Source organism: Globicephala melas, chromosome 5, assembly GCF_963455315.2.
Source record: "Globicephala melas chromosome 5, mGloMel1.2, whole genome shotgun sequence".
NCBI classification, from domain to species: domain Eukaryota; kingdom Metazoa; phylum Chordata; class Mammalia; order Artiodactyla; family Delphinidae; genus Globicephala; species Globicephala melas.
Genome location: NC_083318.1, coordinates 33128653 through 33147197, shown reverse-complemented (window position 1 = coordinate 33147197; position 18545 = coordinate 33128653). Strand labels below are relative to the sequence as shown.

Sequence of the window (18545 nt, the reverse complement as noted above, 5' to 3'; positions counted from 1 at the left end):
GTTATTTAAAAGAGCCATCCATATAGTTGCATGTAGATTTAAGTCATTAATTTTACTTCTATTTTATGAATATATCATAATTTATTCACTCTAATGTCAATAGGAATTTAAGTTATTTCCTGTCTTTTTCTATTATAAACAATGTTCCTAGAAATACTATGTGTACATCTGCAAAAGTTTCCCCAAGGGTATAAACCTAGGATTGAATTTCTAGGCCATAAGACATGTGCACTTTCAACTTTATAATATCATGCCAAATGTTTTTTGAAAGGGATTGTATCAATTTATACTCCCACGAGCAGCGTACAACAGATCCTATTGCTTACTTCTCCAACACTTGTTAGACAGCAGTGACAGACTTTCTAATGTTTGGCCACCTGGTGGGTGGGACCTACACACCGTTGTAGTTTTAATTTGTATTTCCTTGATAACTAAAGAGGCTGAGGCACATTTTCATACACATAAATTTGTACTATGATATCATTTTACCCTAAGGTGATCATATTGATCTTCTAAATGAATGTGTGAAACCTCTGGAGACAAGTGAAGTCTAGTAGAAAAGCAATGAACTTAATATTATAATACCTGTATTCTAACTTCAGTCCTATCACATATTCTATATATGATTTGGGTTTCTTAATCTATAAAATAGGAATAATAATGCCTACCTCACAAAACTGTTATAAATATTAGTGAATACATAAAGAAGTTTTCTAAAAATGAAAAATATGACACATATGCAATGTTTTAGCTTTGTCATCATTAGCATGATACATCCAGAAGGTAAACTGTTCATTTTTAATCCTGATTTCCAGCACATCTAACCCCAAAATAACAGAATGGGTAGTGAAAAGTCAAGCAATACTATGGGTAAATTGTTATATCTAAAACTTCTGACTGGTGATCTCTGGAAGTACAGAGGTGACTTTTGCTCCCAAAATTCTAATTTCCTTTCTATCAAGGACTTGTTAATTAATAAAAATAATAAAACTTAGGATTTTTAAATGTAAATTATCTCCTTTCAACAAGTGTCTCTTCTTTAGCATAGCATTTTAACACTCTTACCGGAACTCTGCCGTGAGTATGACTGGTGAGATAAATGTAAGTGGCTTTCACCATCTGTCTGATGCTTTAACAAGGTATTAAGCTACTGGCCAAATAAAATGAATGTCCAATTTCTAACTCTTTACAATATTTTGAAACAGATGTTAACATTTTACTTTGTTGTTCTTTAATATTTGTCTTTTGAATCAACTGCAAGCTTCTTCTGGTGTAAATATTTTCTTTCATGACTTAGCTGTTTGATCACTTTATTTTTCCTGGCTAATGTTTCACATTTTGCTCTTTGATACTTTCTGGTCAGACCTTTTGGGTCAAAGACTTCAAAGTAAGCCAAACCAAATGGCACATGAGACCAATTCTATCCAAGCATTTTCAATTCAAACACAACTCTTCAAAATCCTTGATGTGCTTTAAGAAAAATCACTTCCTTTCTTCTATTCATCACTATAACCTAAAGAACGTTTAAGTAAAAGGCAAAAAATTAATTTTTGTTTGTATGGTTTTTGGAGTTCTCTCTCATACAAATTTAGACAAAATGAAGAAGCACATTAACTACAGCTGCCTAAAAGCTATTTTAAAAGGCAATTATTACATATGATGAAGATACCAGAGCTTTATTATGAACTGAATTTTATTATTTCAAAAGGTTTTTTTTAAAACAAATAGAGCATAGGCTATTTTTATAAAATATTGTTTTTGTGCTTGTGAAAACAATTGTTTGTTGCCTACAACCACAAGTTTTGGTATGTAAAACTATAAGACTATGAATTTATGCACATTAATAAGTAGGCCATCAAAACAGAAAATTTCCCATTAAATAATGAGCTTCTTGAAGAATGGGAACCTATCTTATCCATGTTTGTATATCCAGCAGCCATAAGAAAATGTATTTGATAAATATTTTCTTAATAAATAAAGGAAGGAATGACTAAACAATTTATTTTAAGATTATAGCTATGGCCAAGCTAATGAAAATTTTAAGTGACAAAACTATAAGCTAACTTACAAAGATAAAAGGTAATTTATAAATGAGATCTTTTTTTAAAAACATCTAGTTAAGTTTTTAGGCAATGTTTTCCTGCAGAAACATACTCCATGACTCCAAACCATAATTCCCAATAATGGAGTGACAGAACTGACTTTAGGGAGCCCAAAGAGCAAAACACAAATCGATACTATTAAACAGAATCTCACAGCAATTAAGAAATATGCTTAAGGTCTCTAGAAAATTGTATTATATCATTTTAATTTGCTGATTTTGATAATTGTTTTGTGGTTATGTAAGAAAATTCCTTACTTTAGGAAATACAAACTGAAGTATTGAGGGGTAAGTGGCCATTATATACACTAATAATTCTTAAATAATTCAGAAAAAATATATTATACACAAATACATATATATGTGTAAGATAAAAGAAAGAGAAAAAAATGTAGTGAAATGTTAACATTTGGGGAGTCTGAGTTAAGGCTATACAGGAAATTTTTGTACTATTTTGTAACTTCTATGTATCTAAAATTAAACACTTATAAAAGAATTATATTATTAACATGTTTAAAAAGCAACCAAACAATAAATATAATACAGACATCTATATCAAAGCATTCAATTGAGTCCAGGATGAAATAAACTTTCATTCCTTTTTTGGAGGCTAACATAAATCTGGAATTCCATATCAGAACCTCTCCAAACTTATACACAGACTTTCAGTTAGAGAATCCACCCCATTACCTCTGACAGCTACAGTGACTCGACTTGAAGCTTAATGTACAACTACATCTTAAAGAACAGGGAATTAAACTTAGAAATATTAGAAGATAATATGAGAGTGATTTTTCTGTCTTTTGAGGAACATACATTATCATTAAGTGAGAATCTTGTCAGCCTTCTTGCCTTAAATTTACCTAATTCTGAATGAAATAAAATTAATTTTAGTAAGCATTATAAGGTGAAGAAAGTCAATAATCTGCTAGCCTCACTACCAATTCAATGAAAGATCAACATCAGGGACCTTTTGTATGCTGGGAAAAACTCATTGTCTACTCTTAGAAGTATTTGGAAAATTAAGATATTTTTAATTTTAAAAAGGTAGTTTTATGCCAAAAATAATAAATTAACAAAATACACACTTCATTAAAGATTAGAAAGTTTAAGCCGGAACTCAGAAAAAAAAAATTCTTACCCAATTGGGAAATCAACATCATCACCATATGCTGTCATGTGATAAAGTCCAAATTTAGCCAATTTAACATGTCCCTATAATAATAAAGGAAGAAAAAAAATCATTATAAAATATTTTAATATCACTGACAGGGAAAATTATGATTATACATTTTATAAGTAAGGACACTATCATATAGTCAGATACATTAAGAGAATATTATATTTTAATTTGCCATAATTTTATTAAAAACTATTTGTCAGTGTTTGAAGTCTGCTTTATATTCATTACAAACATATATATACACACATACATATTTTATATATCAAAATGACAACATTTAAAAATTTTTGCTGCTTATTATTTTCTGGGCTTCTCTAAATAGCAAAAATGTTCTTACTTGTCTTGAATCCTCAATTAGAATATATTGTGGTAATTTTCACAAAAGAAAATTTTTTCAAGGAGTTGCAAGTCCACTCACAATGTTATAATTTAAACTTGACATGGACATTTTTAACTTGGAAAGGTCAGTTCACAAATCAAGATATTAGTGAATCTGCTTGATTCCCAACAATTTTTTATACTGTTTGAGAATAAGCATAATGATCACAAAAGCAAGATTCTTAAAAGGCAAAACAAATTTAGAAGTCCCTTAAGGTTTTCCCCCTTTAGATGTTTAAGACTTTATAAAACCATAGTCAATTTAAAAGTTGTTTTCTTTTTCTCAAGAACTCTATTTCCCAGAATTACAAAACATTTATATTTTAAAACAATTCAGACAGTTAGATACTCTACTACCATAAGTATGAAATTAATGAGCACCATTTATCTTTATTTTTAATATCATAGGGTATATATACTGAAAGTCTGGAAGAAAGGCAGAGAAAAAGAATAATCCTACTAATACAAAAGATAATTCCCCAGAAAATGTTTCCTCAAAACTATTTTATATGCTTATGAAAAAGAATGAAATTATGATTATTCCTGAAAAAATACCACCTTGCTACCCATAATTCTCTTAGAGGTTGACTAGCTTCTTAGAAATCCCCCATAAGATTTCCAAGTAGAGAATCAGTACTCCAATTAAAAAAAGAAGCTAGGTAATGAACAGCTGGTAAACAAAGAAAATAAATGAGGAATAAAGTGAAAAGAGGAAGTAGGAAAGAAGAATAAAGTGGAGAAAACACAATTCAGTTGTGCTATGAGAAAAATATTCTATGTAAATAGTCAGAGAATCTTTCTTAAGATGAAAGCAAATTCAGAGAAGGAGTGGATTGGGAAGACACAATGTGTATGTATCTTTTAGAAAATGAATGGAAGGAAAAACAAAACAAGTTAGAAAATGGGTCTGGGGAAAAAAGAATAATGAATGTGAAAGACACACGGATTCATATAATTTAGAGATACTTTATTTTTAAACAACCACAAATACATTACATTCATATAATCTTTTCATTATGAATACGCTTAAGACATATTCTAATTCTACAGTCCCTCTGATTCACTAAGTGGGCCTGATTTCAGTAGCTTCCAATGTGAAATAAAAAGCAAATATTTAATATACTATTTGATGATTACCTTTCGATCCAAAAGGATATTATGAGGAGACAGTGCCCGGTGTACTATACCATGTTTGTTCATATACTGCAAGCCCTGAAGTATCTCAAATGCTATGCACAAAACCTTTGAATATCTACAAAGAAAACAAGAGTCACAGATCAACAGGTCAATTACAAAGCAGATACAGAACTTGTTTTAAGAAATAAAATGAGGTTCACTGATAAAATTCAAAGATATATATATATATGTGTGTGTATATATATGTGTGTGTATATATATGTGTGTGTGTGTGTGTGTGTGTGTATATATATATATATATATATATTTTTTTTTTTTTTTGGCCATGTGCCTTGTGAGATTTTAGTTCCCTGACCAGGGATTGAATCCAGACTTTCAGCAGTGAAAGTGCAGAGTCCTAACCACTGGAACCACCAGGGGATTCCCCAAAGAGCTGTATTTTCATTGTACCTCCTCTATTCAGAGAAAATAGACTCTACACATTTTCTAAACTATTTACTTCGACATATTTTTGATTTTCCACTTACAACAGAATTGATCTGACAAAGAACGTAGTTTTCTAAAGGCTACTCTAATTGAAGTATAATTCTTCCATGAAGGTAGTTTAATATTGGTGGTATACAAATGACCTTGACCTTCAGCAGGTTGGACTTTGCCAAATTATCAGGACACTTGCAGATATATGGCAGAACTAAGTCAATGAAAACCACCTATCTTGCTCAAGACAAAACACCTATGTCCCTGAAAAATAGCTATAATATATTTTATAGCAGATAGACCTGAGCTTACTTTCCAGATCAATCCACAAAGCAACCTCCAGTAATTTATCAAACATTTCTTTCTTATCCTATTCTCTCTTAAGCCAACTTCCACAGGGATGCCCAGTTTCTTTGTCTTGCTCTCTCTCTTCCTCTCCCCCTCTCTCTCTCCTTTTTTTTTTTTTTAAATAAAACATCATTCATATAGGAAGTTAGGAAGAATATACAGAAAAGTAGGGGAGAATAATTCAAACCCAATCCTCAAACCACTAATATTAACATTTGGGTACAGATCTCTTTTCTTCCCCCCTTTTTTTTTTTTACACTTTAAATCAGACTTTAAAAAACTAAATAAATATGAGGGTAACAACTAAATTAATTTTTTAAAAGGTATAAACAACAAGCTAATAATAGAGATACAATGAAATTATATATAAAAAAAGTCAACCTAAAAGCAGGGCAAATAAAAGGAAAAAAGAACAAAGAACAAATGGAACAATTAGAAAACAATTAACAGATTTTTTTTTTCTTTTTTTTTTTGCGGTACGCGGGCCTCTCACTGTTGTGGCCTCTCCCACTGCGGAGCACAGGCTCCGGACGTGCAGGCTCAGCAGCCATGGCTCACGGGCCCAGCCACTCCGCGCCATGTGGGATCCTCCCGGACCAGGGCATGAACCCGCATCCCCTGCATCGGCAGGCGGACTCTCAACCACTGCGCCACCAGGGAAGCCCAATTAACAGATTTTAATTCAGATATATCAACCATTACATTATATGTAACTGCTCCAAAGTCACCAATTCAGACTTGATTATATTCAGGTTACAAGGAACCCACATTAAATAAAAAATGTTAAGTTAAAAGATCACTGATTGTCATGGGCTTGGGTGGAGGGAATGGGTTGATACAAAGGAGTATGAGAAAATTTTACATGATGGAATTGTTCTATTTCTAATTTTGATGATGGTTATAGGACTGAGTTGGCCAAACTGATTTAACTGCACGCTAAAAAGGGTAAATTGTAAGGTATGTAAATTAATCGCAATAAACTTGACATAAAAAGAAGGCCAAATACAATTTAAAAAAAGAATAATTTCACTATGACTCCCTCCTCTAAATTAAAACCATAAGAAAGAACAAGAGATGAAAAGTTAAAATCTCTCTCTCTTCTCATCCTTGTCTGACTTTCCAGAAGTAACCATCTCTAGCAGTTTGTGTTTTCAACTCTTCTGGTGGTTAGACTTTTACGTAATTATAATTAACTCTTCACTATGCAAGACGATATAATTAACATACTTCTCCATTTTCCTTTTCTAACTCCTGATTTTTTAAATTAATTAGTTTATTTACTTATTTTTGGCTGTGTTGGGTCTTCGTTGCTGTGCGCGGGCTTTCTCTAGTTGTGGTGAGTGGGGGCTACTCTTCGTTGCAGTGTGCAGGCTTCTCATTGCAGTGGCTTCTCTTGTTGCAGAGCACAGGCTCTAGGCGCACGGGCTTCAGTAGTTATGGCATGCAGGCTCAGTAGTTGTGGCTCATGGGCTCTAGAGCGCAGGCTCAGTAGTTGTGGTGCATGGGCTTAGTTGCTCCGCGGCATGTGGCATCTTCCTGGACCAGGGCTGGAACCTGTGTCCCCTGCATTGGCAGGTGGATTCTTAACTACTGTGCCACCAAGGAAGTCTCTTTTTTTTTTATTGTTTATATTATTTTACATTATCAAATTTTATAAGACAGATGAAAGATGCCTTTGCTCCTTTCTTGAAGACTAAACAGATAAACAAGTAAATATATAACATGATATATAGCGATTAAGTGCTAAGGAGAAAAAGTAGAGAAGAGAAGACAGAATGTGGGTTGCTATTTTATATATACAGTGTGATCAAGGAAGGCTTCACTGAGGTGACATTTGTGCCGAAATCTAAAGGAAATGAAAAAGACATGCAGCTCCCTGGGAAATGTGTAATTCAGGCAGAGGGCACAGTAAGCAAGTCTTAACTGGAAGAATACACAGCAGTTCAAAAAAGAAAAACAAATTTTAAAAAAACCACCAAAAAACACAATGAAGCTACTGTGTATGCAGTAGAATGAGCAAAAGGTGAAACTGGGAGGAGATGAGGGCAGAGAGGTAGCAAGTCAGAGGGCTAGATCATGTGAGGCCATTTAGGCCTTGGCTTTTACTCTGAGACAGATGGGAAGTGTTTTGGTACACTGCTGCACTATGTATAGTAAAAATTTACCATGGAACTAAGCAGAGAAAGAAATAAAAACCTAAGCCACTTAACCCCTAGCTCTCCAGAGAAAATATCTCAGTCATCAGGATTTAATGGATACTATAATTTTATAATTATAACTGTATTCATGAATTTTATCATCAGCTACTATCATTTTTTATACCTCATATGATTCTTTTTGTGTTTCCTTTTTATTTAGCTAGAATATAGTCATGAGAAAATTTTTCATAGCATGTAGATACCATGCTATTCCTCTGTGGAAGCTTTCAGGATTCTTTTATACTTTATTCTTAGACTTATACTCCTATGAGCATGGCCTATTATTTAATTTCCAAGATCTCTCTTCTGGTCTCCAGTTGTTCCGTTTCAATACATCCTGTTCTTTGGCTATGGATACATTATTCTTTTGAGTCTCTCTGAGGATAGTTATTAGAATTCTTTTAATTTGGGGGGGGAAAAAAGTATGTTATCTTCATTTCCTCTGGGGTAAGTTTTTTAAATTTTTTTTTCCTCCCTTGACTCTCTCAAACTATTTCTTCCCTCATATATCTGGTACTTCCTGATTGTCAGCCATATTTTAAAATAAAGCAATAAGTTGATATTCCCCATGAAGTATATATAAAAAACAAAACAAAACAAAAGTTACTATTTATAAAGAATTCTTATTAAACTGATCTATAAACTATTCTACTTTATCAAATAGTTTCTCCCATATTAAAGTGTCACAACAGCCAGTATTAAGCAAATGAGATGAGAACAATTAAGAATTAATAGTTTTCATTAACATCTGCAAAAAAATAAACCAACTATGTAAAGGAAAAGATTCCAAACTTTAAAACAACTACAATTACATTGAAAACTATATGCACATGAAAGAATGCAAACCCCTCCCCTCTTAAAAACAAAGAAAACCTTTCATTAAGATTGATTAACAAATAAAACATAAGAACCTAGTTTTCTGAGGTCACTTGCTGAGTCAACTTTAAGGTAGTAATCTCTCTTGTCCTTGTTCTTCTCTCTGTATCTCTGTTTCTGTCTCTGTCTCTGTCTCTCTCACTCTTTCTCTCTCTCTTTCTCTCTCTCTCTCTCTCTCTCTCTCTCTCTCTCTCTCTCTCTCACACACACACACACACACACACACACACACACACACACTTCACAAAATCTTAAAAGTTGATGCCATATTCAACTGCGACACTAGAGGACCTCAGCTGCACACTATTTCAATACAGATGTCTTTCTCATGAAATTAAAACCAAATCTTTAAAGTGACTTTTTCATTAAACCAGTTCTGAAACAGCTGAAAACAGAAGACTGCATCTTCTACTTTCTCGACCTGCTTCTGTTAGCTGATTTTAAGATATAATTGGAAAACACTTGCATGTCAAAAAGTACATTCATGCTATTATTGAGCTGATGAGAATTTACATTGAAAAAATTTTTAAAAATATGAACGTATAAAGCTGAGCTCATGACACATCTTTTCTTAGCTATTACTTGAGATTATATATGAATTACAGTTAATGAACTCAGTATTCTTCAGTTTAAATCAGACAGGAAATCAGATTTGCTTTTCTGCCCATTTGTGCTCTTGGGATTTAATTTTTAAATTTATTTTAAAATATAGGTATAGGAGAGGGGGAAGATGGCGGAAGAGTAAGACGCAGAGATCACCTTCCTCCACACAGATAAATCAGAAATACATCTACACGTGGAACAACTCCTACAGAACACCTACTGAACTCTGGCAGAAGATCTCAGACTTCCCAAAAGGTAAAATATAGGTGTAAAGGAGAAGAAAAAGCTAATGCTATTTTCTATAACGGGAAAAAGAAATCAGTATTTGTGGAATTTTGTATACTTTTTTGTTTTTAACTGCTTGGTACTATGTTTTAGGCCTCTGCATTTTTAGGTTTCATGGAAGAAAAATTGATTTCCACAATTAAAAAGCCTACAGCATAGTTGTAGAGGGAAGAGATATGGGAATATATGTATATATATAACTGATTCATTTTGTTGTAAAGCAGAAACTAACAAACCATTGTAAAGCAATTATACTCCAATAAAGATGTTAAAAATATATATACCCATTTGCAACAACTTGTAGCATTTAATTCATTTGGGTAACTGCATTTGACACTTTTTTTTGGTATAAAACACTGTGATTATCTGGTATTAATAGTCACTTTGGATTCCGTAATTTATCCATTCCTGAGTTCATATTTGTGTTTCTTCTCTAGTGAGTTAACATATATTTTATTTTTGAGAAAAGCATTTGGGTTATTAAAAAATTCTTGAATTTTGAAAAAAAAAAAGAAAACACAGATTTATAAACTGACAATTTTAATACAGTTGAATTCAATAGAATTTTGATACAATTATAATTCAATAATTAAGTTAGGAGATGATAATCATCTTTTTTCTCTGTCTTGAGAATAAAAGAAAACATGAAAATTTATTTATTACATTGGTGAGAACAAAGCAGACCTACAAAAATCATAAATCTTGGAAAGTAATAAGATTAATAACTAAAAGAGAAAAAAACATGACTACCATCACCACCACCAAGAACAAATGTCGATAATTTCTAGGCATGACTCAACTTGGCTGTATTTGGATATTAAATATGGCTTAATGAATTTCAAATCTATTAATTTAGTACAATACCAAGTATGTTTTGTTTAGCCCTTTCCAGATGTATTTCAAAGGAAATTTACACTGTGTGCTTCTGATTCAATCATCTGTAAATTATCTGCAGCTGTTTAGCTTAGTTGGTTAAAACATACTGAGGCCAAGATCATGCGTTTAATATCTATAAGGATTAGTTAGCTTCCCAGGTTCATAGCCACAGATTTTCATCAAACTCCAGCCAATATCCTGAAATACAGACAGTTTGTCATGAGACATTGCTCAACTGCTACTTACTCAAAACATCTTGATTTTCAACTACAATCTCCTATACTTCTCTGTTCCCTATTTCTGAGGACCTGCTCTCTAAACTCATTAAAGACCTTGAGACCCCTGTTATCTCAACCAGTCCTTTTTTTTTTGACATCCTTCTTTATTCTAGATCTATTCTGTCATTTTTATATATATATATATATATATATACACACACACATATACATATATATATATATTTTTTTGCCAGGATCCTTAATGGCTTCTCATCAAATGGCTCTACCCCTGATAGAATTGTACGTCTCTATTTTCTGACAGTACATAGTTACAAGGTTTATTAATTCTATGGTAATAATTTCTGTATAGGTTTGTCTCTCTCACTGTACCTTGAGGCAGTGGTAGCTTGAATACCTTGAAGCTTATTCAACTTGGAATCCCTATGCCTACCATAGTGCCTATAAGGTAGGTGCTCAATAAATGGGTATCAAATAATAGGTGTTCAATAAATGTATATAACCACACCCATGATGGTGCAAGAGGGTGGAGATAACAAGATTAAGTTCATCACCGCTAAGGAAATAACAGCTCAAAAAAAGTGTATTAGACTAGACTATATTAGACTAGATCAATGGTGTTAACTTCATTTATAAGAGAGTGTATAATTCTTCAGTGAGTCAAGAAAACATAAATTGCTTAAGTTCACACAATGGCTATCCAAAAAAGAAAGTACTAGTTTGCTGAAAATACACCTCTCCTTCTAGTCTTTTATTTACTGAAAGAATAATGAGCCACTGTATGGTGGGTAATATGATAATCTTGTTAATATCTGGCTAAAACTGCGAATTAGACTAAGTTGTTAAGATAGATTCCTACAATTTTTCTAGCTCAGAAAAAAAATACTTGTTAGTATTTCGTATTTGAGTTGAGTTCACATTAAATCTGCATATATTAGGGGAGGCTTAACATCTTTACGAATTTGAGTTATTCTATCCAAAAAAAAGGATGTGTTTCTATTTGTTCAAGTCTACTTTTATGTATTTCAGAGTTTTTATTATTTTTTAAAAACAGGTTTATTGAAGTATAATTGATATACAAAAAACTGCACATATTTAACATATTTGATGGGTTTGGACATATGCATACGCTCATGAAACCATCACCACAATCAAGGTAACAGACATATCCATCACCTTCAGAAGTTTCCTTGTGCCCCTTTTTGTGTGTGTATGGTAAGAATAAATATACAAAAATATACAAGAAAACACTGGGGAAAAAAATCAATGAGGGGGACTAATTCTGTCAGATTTAAAACATACCATAAAGATTCTCTCATACAACCCAAATGTCCATCAATAGATGGTTAAAGAAAATGTGGTATATACATACAATAGAATATTATTCAGTCTTAAAAAAAGAAAGGGGCTTCCCTGGTGGCGCAGTGGTTGAGAGTCCGCCTGCCGATGCAGGGGACATGGGTTTGTGCCCCAGTCTGGAAAGATTCCACATGCCGTGGAGTGGCTGGGCCCGTGAGCCATGGCCGCTGAGCCTGCGCGTCCGGAGCCTGTGCTCCGCAACGGGAGAGGCCACAGCAGTGAGAGGCCCACGTACCGCAAAAAAAAAAAAAAAAAAAAAGAAAGAAAGAAAGAAAGAAAGAAAGAAAGAAAGAAAATCCTGCCATTTGTGACAACAATATGGATGAACCTGGAGGACATTATGCTAAGTGAAATAAGCCAGACACAGAAGGACAAGTACTGCATGATTCCACTTATATGAGGTATCTAAAATAGTCAAACTTATGGAAGCAGAGAAGAACAGCAGTTACCAGGAGCTAGGGAGACAAGAAAATGGGAGCTGTTCAATTGGTGTAAAGTTTCAGTTATGCAAGATCATTAAGTTCTAGAGACCTGTTGTACAACATTGTGCCTACAGTTAACAATACTGTATTGAACTCTTAAAAATTTGTTAAGAGGGTAGATCTCACCTTAAGTGAGATCACACACAAATAAATAGGACTCAAGGAAACTTTTGGAGGTGATGGATATGTCTATTATGTACCTTGATTGTGGTGATGGTTTCATGGGTACCCTGCTTATGTCCAAACTCACCAAATGTATATATTAAATACTTGCAGTTTTCTTGTATATTAATTATACCCCAATAAAAATGTTGAAAAATAAATTAAAATGAGGAGAAATTCCTATCAGCCTCAAACCATCAGTTCTTTTCAGTATCTGCAAAGTTTCCAAGAAGAGATGTTATTCAGATTGCAAGAAATAGAGACCAAGAAAGAGAATGAGAGGTCAGGATTGCGGAGACAGCTTTGGAAGTCATTCATAGATAGGTGGTAACTAAAGCCACACATGCTATTTCCTCATAATCCCATGATATTTAAGGGCCATTCCATAAGCCAAAATACCCATACAGTCAGCAAACCAAAGGAGGAAACACATTTCTGGATTCTATGAGTTCAAGATGTTCGTTCACCTTATAAAACCTGATCATTCTCACAGAAATTTTCCTTTTGGTCTAAAACTTTCTTTACTTGGTATTAGCCTGAGGTAAAATGTTAAGAAACGAGGAAACACAGATGAAATATAGTTAGCTACTGTGTGATTTAAGAAATGGAAAGGAAAAATAAAATACTAGTGATTAATGTTCAGATAATAAAACAACTGTATAACCCTGTGTTATCTTTAACCTAAACTGTCCTATAATTTCAAGGCAAAAGAAATAAACTAGTGTAGAACTTTTAATGATTCACTGGTTTATACTTTCAGAATTTGGAGAGGGGTATTTTCAGTGATGAGTTAATGTCTTTGATGCTCTTAATTTGCCTCTTATCACTTACTAAATTTTGACACTTTTTAAAAAATATCACAATACTTAACAGAGCAATTTTCTTCTAAAGGAAAAAGAAAACAAGAAAGATTTTGGAATTGCAAAAGGAAATAACTCATTTCGCTACCAGCATACATGTTTGAGCCTAAAAGGATACCCACCCACACTAAGTTTAAACATTAATTTGCTTCAGGGACTTCCCTGGTGGCACAGTGGTTAAGAATCCAGCTGCCAATGCAGGGGACACGGGTTTGAGCCCTAGTCCAGGAAGATCCCACATGCCACGGAGCAATTAAGCCCATGTGCCACAACCACTGGGCCTGCACTCTAGAGCCCGCAAGCCACAACTACTGAGGCCATGTGCCACAACTTATGAAGCCCGCATGCCTAGAGCCCATGCTCCGCAACGAAAGAAGCCACCCCAATGAGAAGCCCAAGCACCGCAGCGAAGAGTAGCCCCTGCTCACCGCGACTAGAGAAAGCCCGTGCACAGCAACAAAGACCCAATGCAGCCAAAAATAAATAAATTTATTTTAAAAAATTAATTTGCTTCAGATTCAGATGTTTTGAAAAGGAAGTTGCATTGATTAACTGCTTACCGAAAGATTATTTTGTAATATGTCTAAAAAAAACACCAAACAGTCCATCTGTCCATAAGTTGTGAGGCTGGGCATATTTTATAATTCAATTCTCACTCCAAAAAAACCAGTTGAAAGCTCTAAGTCTGGAATGTGACTAATTCTCAATGGGATACAATAAATTGGGAAATTAACTTTCCAACCTGAATACTAGATACCTTTCCTTTCTCAGAAGAAAATTAATTTGATAAGATCAAAATACATATGGAAAGCATAGTCTAGTGGTTTGAGGTTCAGACATAAAGCCAGAAACTCTGTCACTGATTTGCTATGCTTGGAAAGTGTTCCAACTTTATCCTGCCTCAGTTTGCAGTTTTATAAAGTGGGAAATGGAACACCAAACAGGGGCTAAACAGAGATCAATGAGCTATTATTGGCCCTACATAGAACGCTGATCATCTTAAAAGCAAAATGAAACAAAAAGTCCAAGTCCCCCTCAAAAAAAACTAGGGTCTTTATAATAAACAATATAATACCATTTTGTTACAACACATCTGTATATATATTTCCATAAATTAACAAAGATTGTAAACTGGGCTCTTCAATTATTTCCATGACACAACAAAATCTGAAGAATGATTTTCTAATTTCTCTGTGAGAATAAAATCACCACTTGATAAGCAGAATTGGAGGATCCCAGGGTGAGCTGGGTATATTTCTGCCTCATCAATGTTTTTCTTCTCCCAAGCAGCTTTACTATCCTGGCACAGAAAACTCGAAAACCATTTTTTTTTTTTTTTCCCACCAGAGTTACTGACACTGGCAGTGCAAATGCACTGGGTAATAAGTTCCACTTGCCAAGCCCTGGCAGCATTTGGGATGACATAAAGCTATAACTTTTCTCTAAGACAGAACTATGATGGTTCATATTTGGTTGAATCTGTACCCTAGTTCATTCCTAAGTTTTTTTTTAATTAAACTTAAATTTATTTACATATTACTGTGTGAACAAAGAATGAACATATTACTATTACTGCTCAGAATTTTTACTTGAGGCCAATTTACATTCTTTAAGTGGAACAGTTCACATTTTTTAGGCAATTCATCATAACAGTGAACACGAGAGGGCCTGAATTTTATGCACTTGCTTAATATAACATCTGCTGCAAACAAAATTTATCAAACTGAAATGTTCAGTTCAATGCTGTGTTAGTCTGTGTCAAGAAAATTATAAGAAATATGACTGATGAAAATTTCCTATTCTATTTATCAGAAGTTGAGGTGATACAGTAATCATATTTTGATCAAAGAATCCAAAACTAAGGTTCCTATGATCCACAGAGAAGGTAGAACAAGTCAAGGTAACAATTTAATAGCCAGGGCTTTGTTCTCAAACCTAATGTAGAACTCTAGGGAGCTTTGTTTACCTACATAGCTCCTTTTTCCTAAGTCAGATCACCTGAATGAATCCGTTTTGTCTATTTTTCCTAACCTTCAACTAGAGTCACAGGTCTTAACACTATGATGCAAGAAAGATCAGACTCATTTCAGCATGCTTTTAGAAGAGAGAGTGAAAAAAGCTTTTACCCATAGAATCCCATAATGACCCCAGAATACTGTTTAAAAATTGGAGGACAGTTACTTTTTACCAAGTCACAGAAAAGTATTATGTTAATGAATAATGTTAGTTGATGTAGCCTAAATGGTGCCCCCTCCCCCAGAATATGTCAACATCCTAATCACTGGAAACTGTGAATGTTACCTTATTTGGGAAAAGGGTCTTTGCATATGAGGAGATCATCATGGACTATCCAGTTGGGAACAAATCCAATGTCAAGTGCCCTTATAAGAGAGAGACATACAGAGGAGAAGGAGATGTAAAGATGGAGGCAGATATTGGAGCGATGCGGCCACAAGCCAAAAGGAAGCAAAGGAATACTGACACCAAAAGCTAGAAGAGTCAAGGAAGGATTCTTCCCAGGAACCTCCAAAGGGAGTAGGCCCTACCAACACCTTGACTTCTGACTTCTGATCTTCAGAGCTGTGAGATAATAAATTTCTGTTGTTTTAAGCTGCTCAATTTGTGGCAATTTGTAGCAGCAGCCATAGAAACAAGTATAGTTGGCTATGAAGATACACATGACATCAAGGTAACTAGTTTATCTTCATAATGACATGATTATAACAGAGTAATTCTTTCTTTAAATGATCTTTATTTAGATACAAATTATGTACAATGAAATATATTTATTTTAAATATACCATCAGAAGAGTTTTGAAAACTGTACTGCCTCAATCAAGAAACAACCTTTCCATCACCTCAAAAAAGTTCTCTTATTCCCTTTCCCAGCCAATCCCATATCCTACCCCTGGCTCCAAGCAAACACTGAACTGCTTTCTATCACTACAGATTAAATATGTCTTTTCAAGAGTTTCAAATAAATGGAATGATACAGCACTATTTTATGTCTAGCTTTTTTTTTTCCAGCATGACGTTCTTAAGATTTATCCATGTTGTTACCTGTATTACCAGTTCATTTCTTTGTATTTCACTGAATGGATATGCCATAATGTTTATCTATTCATATGCTGAAGGACATTTCCTCTTTCAGACTTTTAACAGCTAAACACAGTATAGTATTTTACCAGAAAAGCTGTAGACACATTTAACATAAAATTTCACAAGAAAATAAAGAACGATACGGAGTCCCAGATTTTTGAGGAGTATCACATTCTTAAAACTGTCATTATGGGAGAACAAATAAAAATTTGTGGGGAAAAACTAATAAGGAAGACTAACAAAACATGAAAATTACGATCTGGGGTTAGTCTAATACGTATGTGGTAGAACTGGGGATGTTCCATCATTATCATGATGATTTTGAAGTACTTATCTACCTTTGAAACTGAGGTAAATGGTGTAAAAAACAAATGATGTTTTATGGCCTACCACCAAGACAAACAACACTTGACAGCTGACAAAATGTCTAGCTAGTGAATAAACTAACATATGAACAGAGGAAGTACAATTAGATACTAACAGCATGCACAGGTCAAATGCAATGACCAGACTGCTTGTAGCAGAGAGCTAACACTTTCATTTATTGAGATGACTAGAGCAGAGAAAAATCAGAATCTTTCTTCTAGGTAATGTGGGAGGAGCTCATAAATAGGAAATCTCTCATTCTTCATATGACCACCACTTTTTCATCTTAAGTCACTGTCCAAAATAGCACATATTAAGACTCATCATCTTAAACAAGAGTGCCCTCTCCTACCCTCCAAAACTGTTATAGAAATGGAAATAGGGAGAGCACTTTCACTGCTTTCTGATGGATGTTTTTAGCACTTAGCTCTCCAAGTTCATTTCCTCCACTTCTCTTCCCACAGACCCTCTGCCTCTACTTTAGTCATATGCTTGCATACCAATGTCTTTTTGCACTTGCTATTTTCTCTGCCCTTCTAGTTGGTCCACTTAGATGATACTTATCCATCCTTTAAGATTCAACACAAGCATTATTTTCTTAGAAAAACTTTTCTGGATTCTCCTGGTTGTGAGGTACTCTGTCTACCAAGATAACTTGCATATACTTCTTGTGAGTACATCCCCCCCCCCGAAAAATGCAATTTTATAATTGTTTGTTACAGCTCTGTCTACTCACTAGCTAGCAATTTCTTTAAAGGCTGGGATTTTATATTTTCATCTTCAGACACACTAGCACCTAGCCCAGTATCTGAAACATATATGTACTTGAAGAAGTATGGAATGATGCTTGAGTAGATTAATCATAATTGGTCATCATAGAAAGGCTATAACTGTTGCACAGGCAATGCTTATTGATAATAATATCCAATAATCATTTAGTACACTATAGTAGCTATAATAACACTATTACCACTACTGCTACTAATAGGAAACAGATAACTTGTACTATATCAAGTGCTGTTATAAGTAATTCACATCTATTACTTCATTAATTCTCCCCACTATCCTAGAAGGTAAAAAAATTGAAGCAGAGACACTCATGGAAATGAGTTGATTCAAAGCCAGCAGGTTGGTCTTAGAGTCCATGTCCTTAACCACTACACTACACTGCTTTTCTGTGTTTAACAGCATGGATGGTGAAATCAAAAGAAAGAGTTTAACCTCCAGGTAGTGATATAGTAACTGAGGCTTAGAGCAGTTACTTATTCTTTAAAATGCAGTAGACATTTGTTGTTTCCCTTCCTGGTATTCATGCCCCTTTCTTCCAATGATAACTTACAATTTTCATTTCAGGTTCCACCTCTCTCCTGTACTCCTCAGCTCACTTGTCCTGCCTTTAGGAGTGGAAACATGACTCGGGACTTTGTCAATTGTTTTCTCCTGGCTATAATAATTGTTCTGATTGAAAATCTTAGGTTTTACACAGCATCCAATAAAAATGGCTTGCTCCTTTCTGGAA

At 34.0% G+C, this 18545-nt stretch overlaps 1 protein-coding gene across 3 annotated transcripts in view; it reads right to left on the bottom strand.

The window, feature by feature from the left end:
• The window catches only part of TBCK (TBC1 domain containing kinase), a 237476-nt gene that overhangs the window by 187128 nt on the left and 31803 nt on the right, over positions 1–18545 (bottom strand). For all 3 annotated transcript variants that reach the window (XM_060299116.2, XM_030864124.3, XM_030864123.3), the window contains exons 4-5: positions 4800–4914; positions 3243–3316 (exon numbers count right to left, since the gene is read on the bottom strand). In XM_060299116.2, the coding sequence (XP_060155099.1) occupies positions 3243–3316; positions 4800–4914 (189 nt within the window). The remainder of the gene's footprint in view (positions 1–3242; positions 3317–4799; positions 4915–18545) is intronic.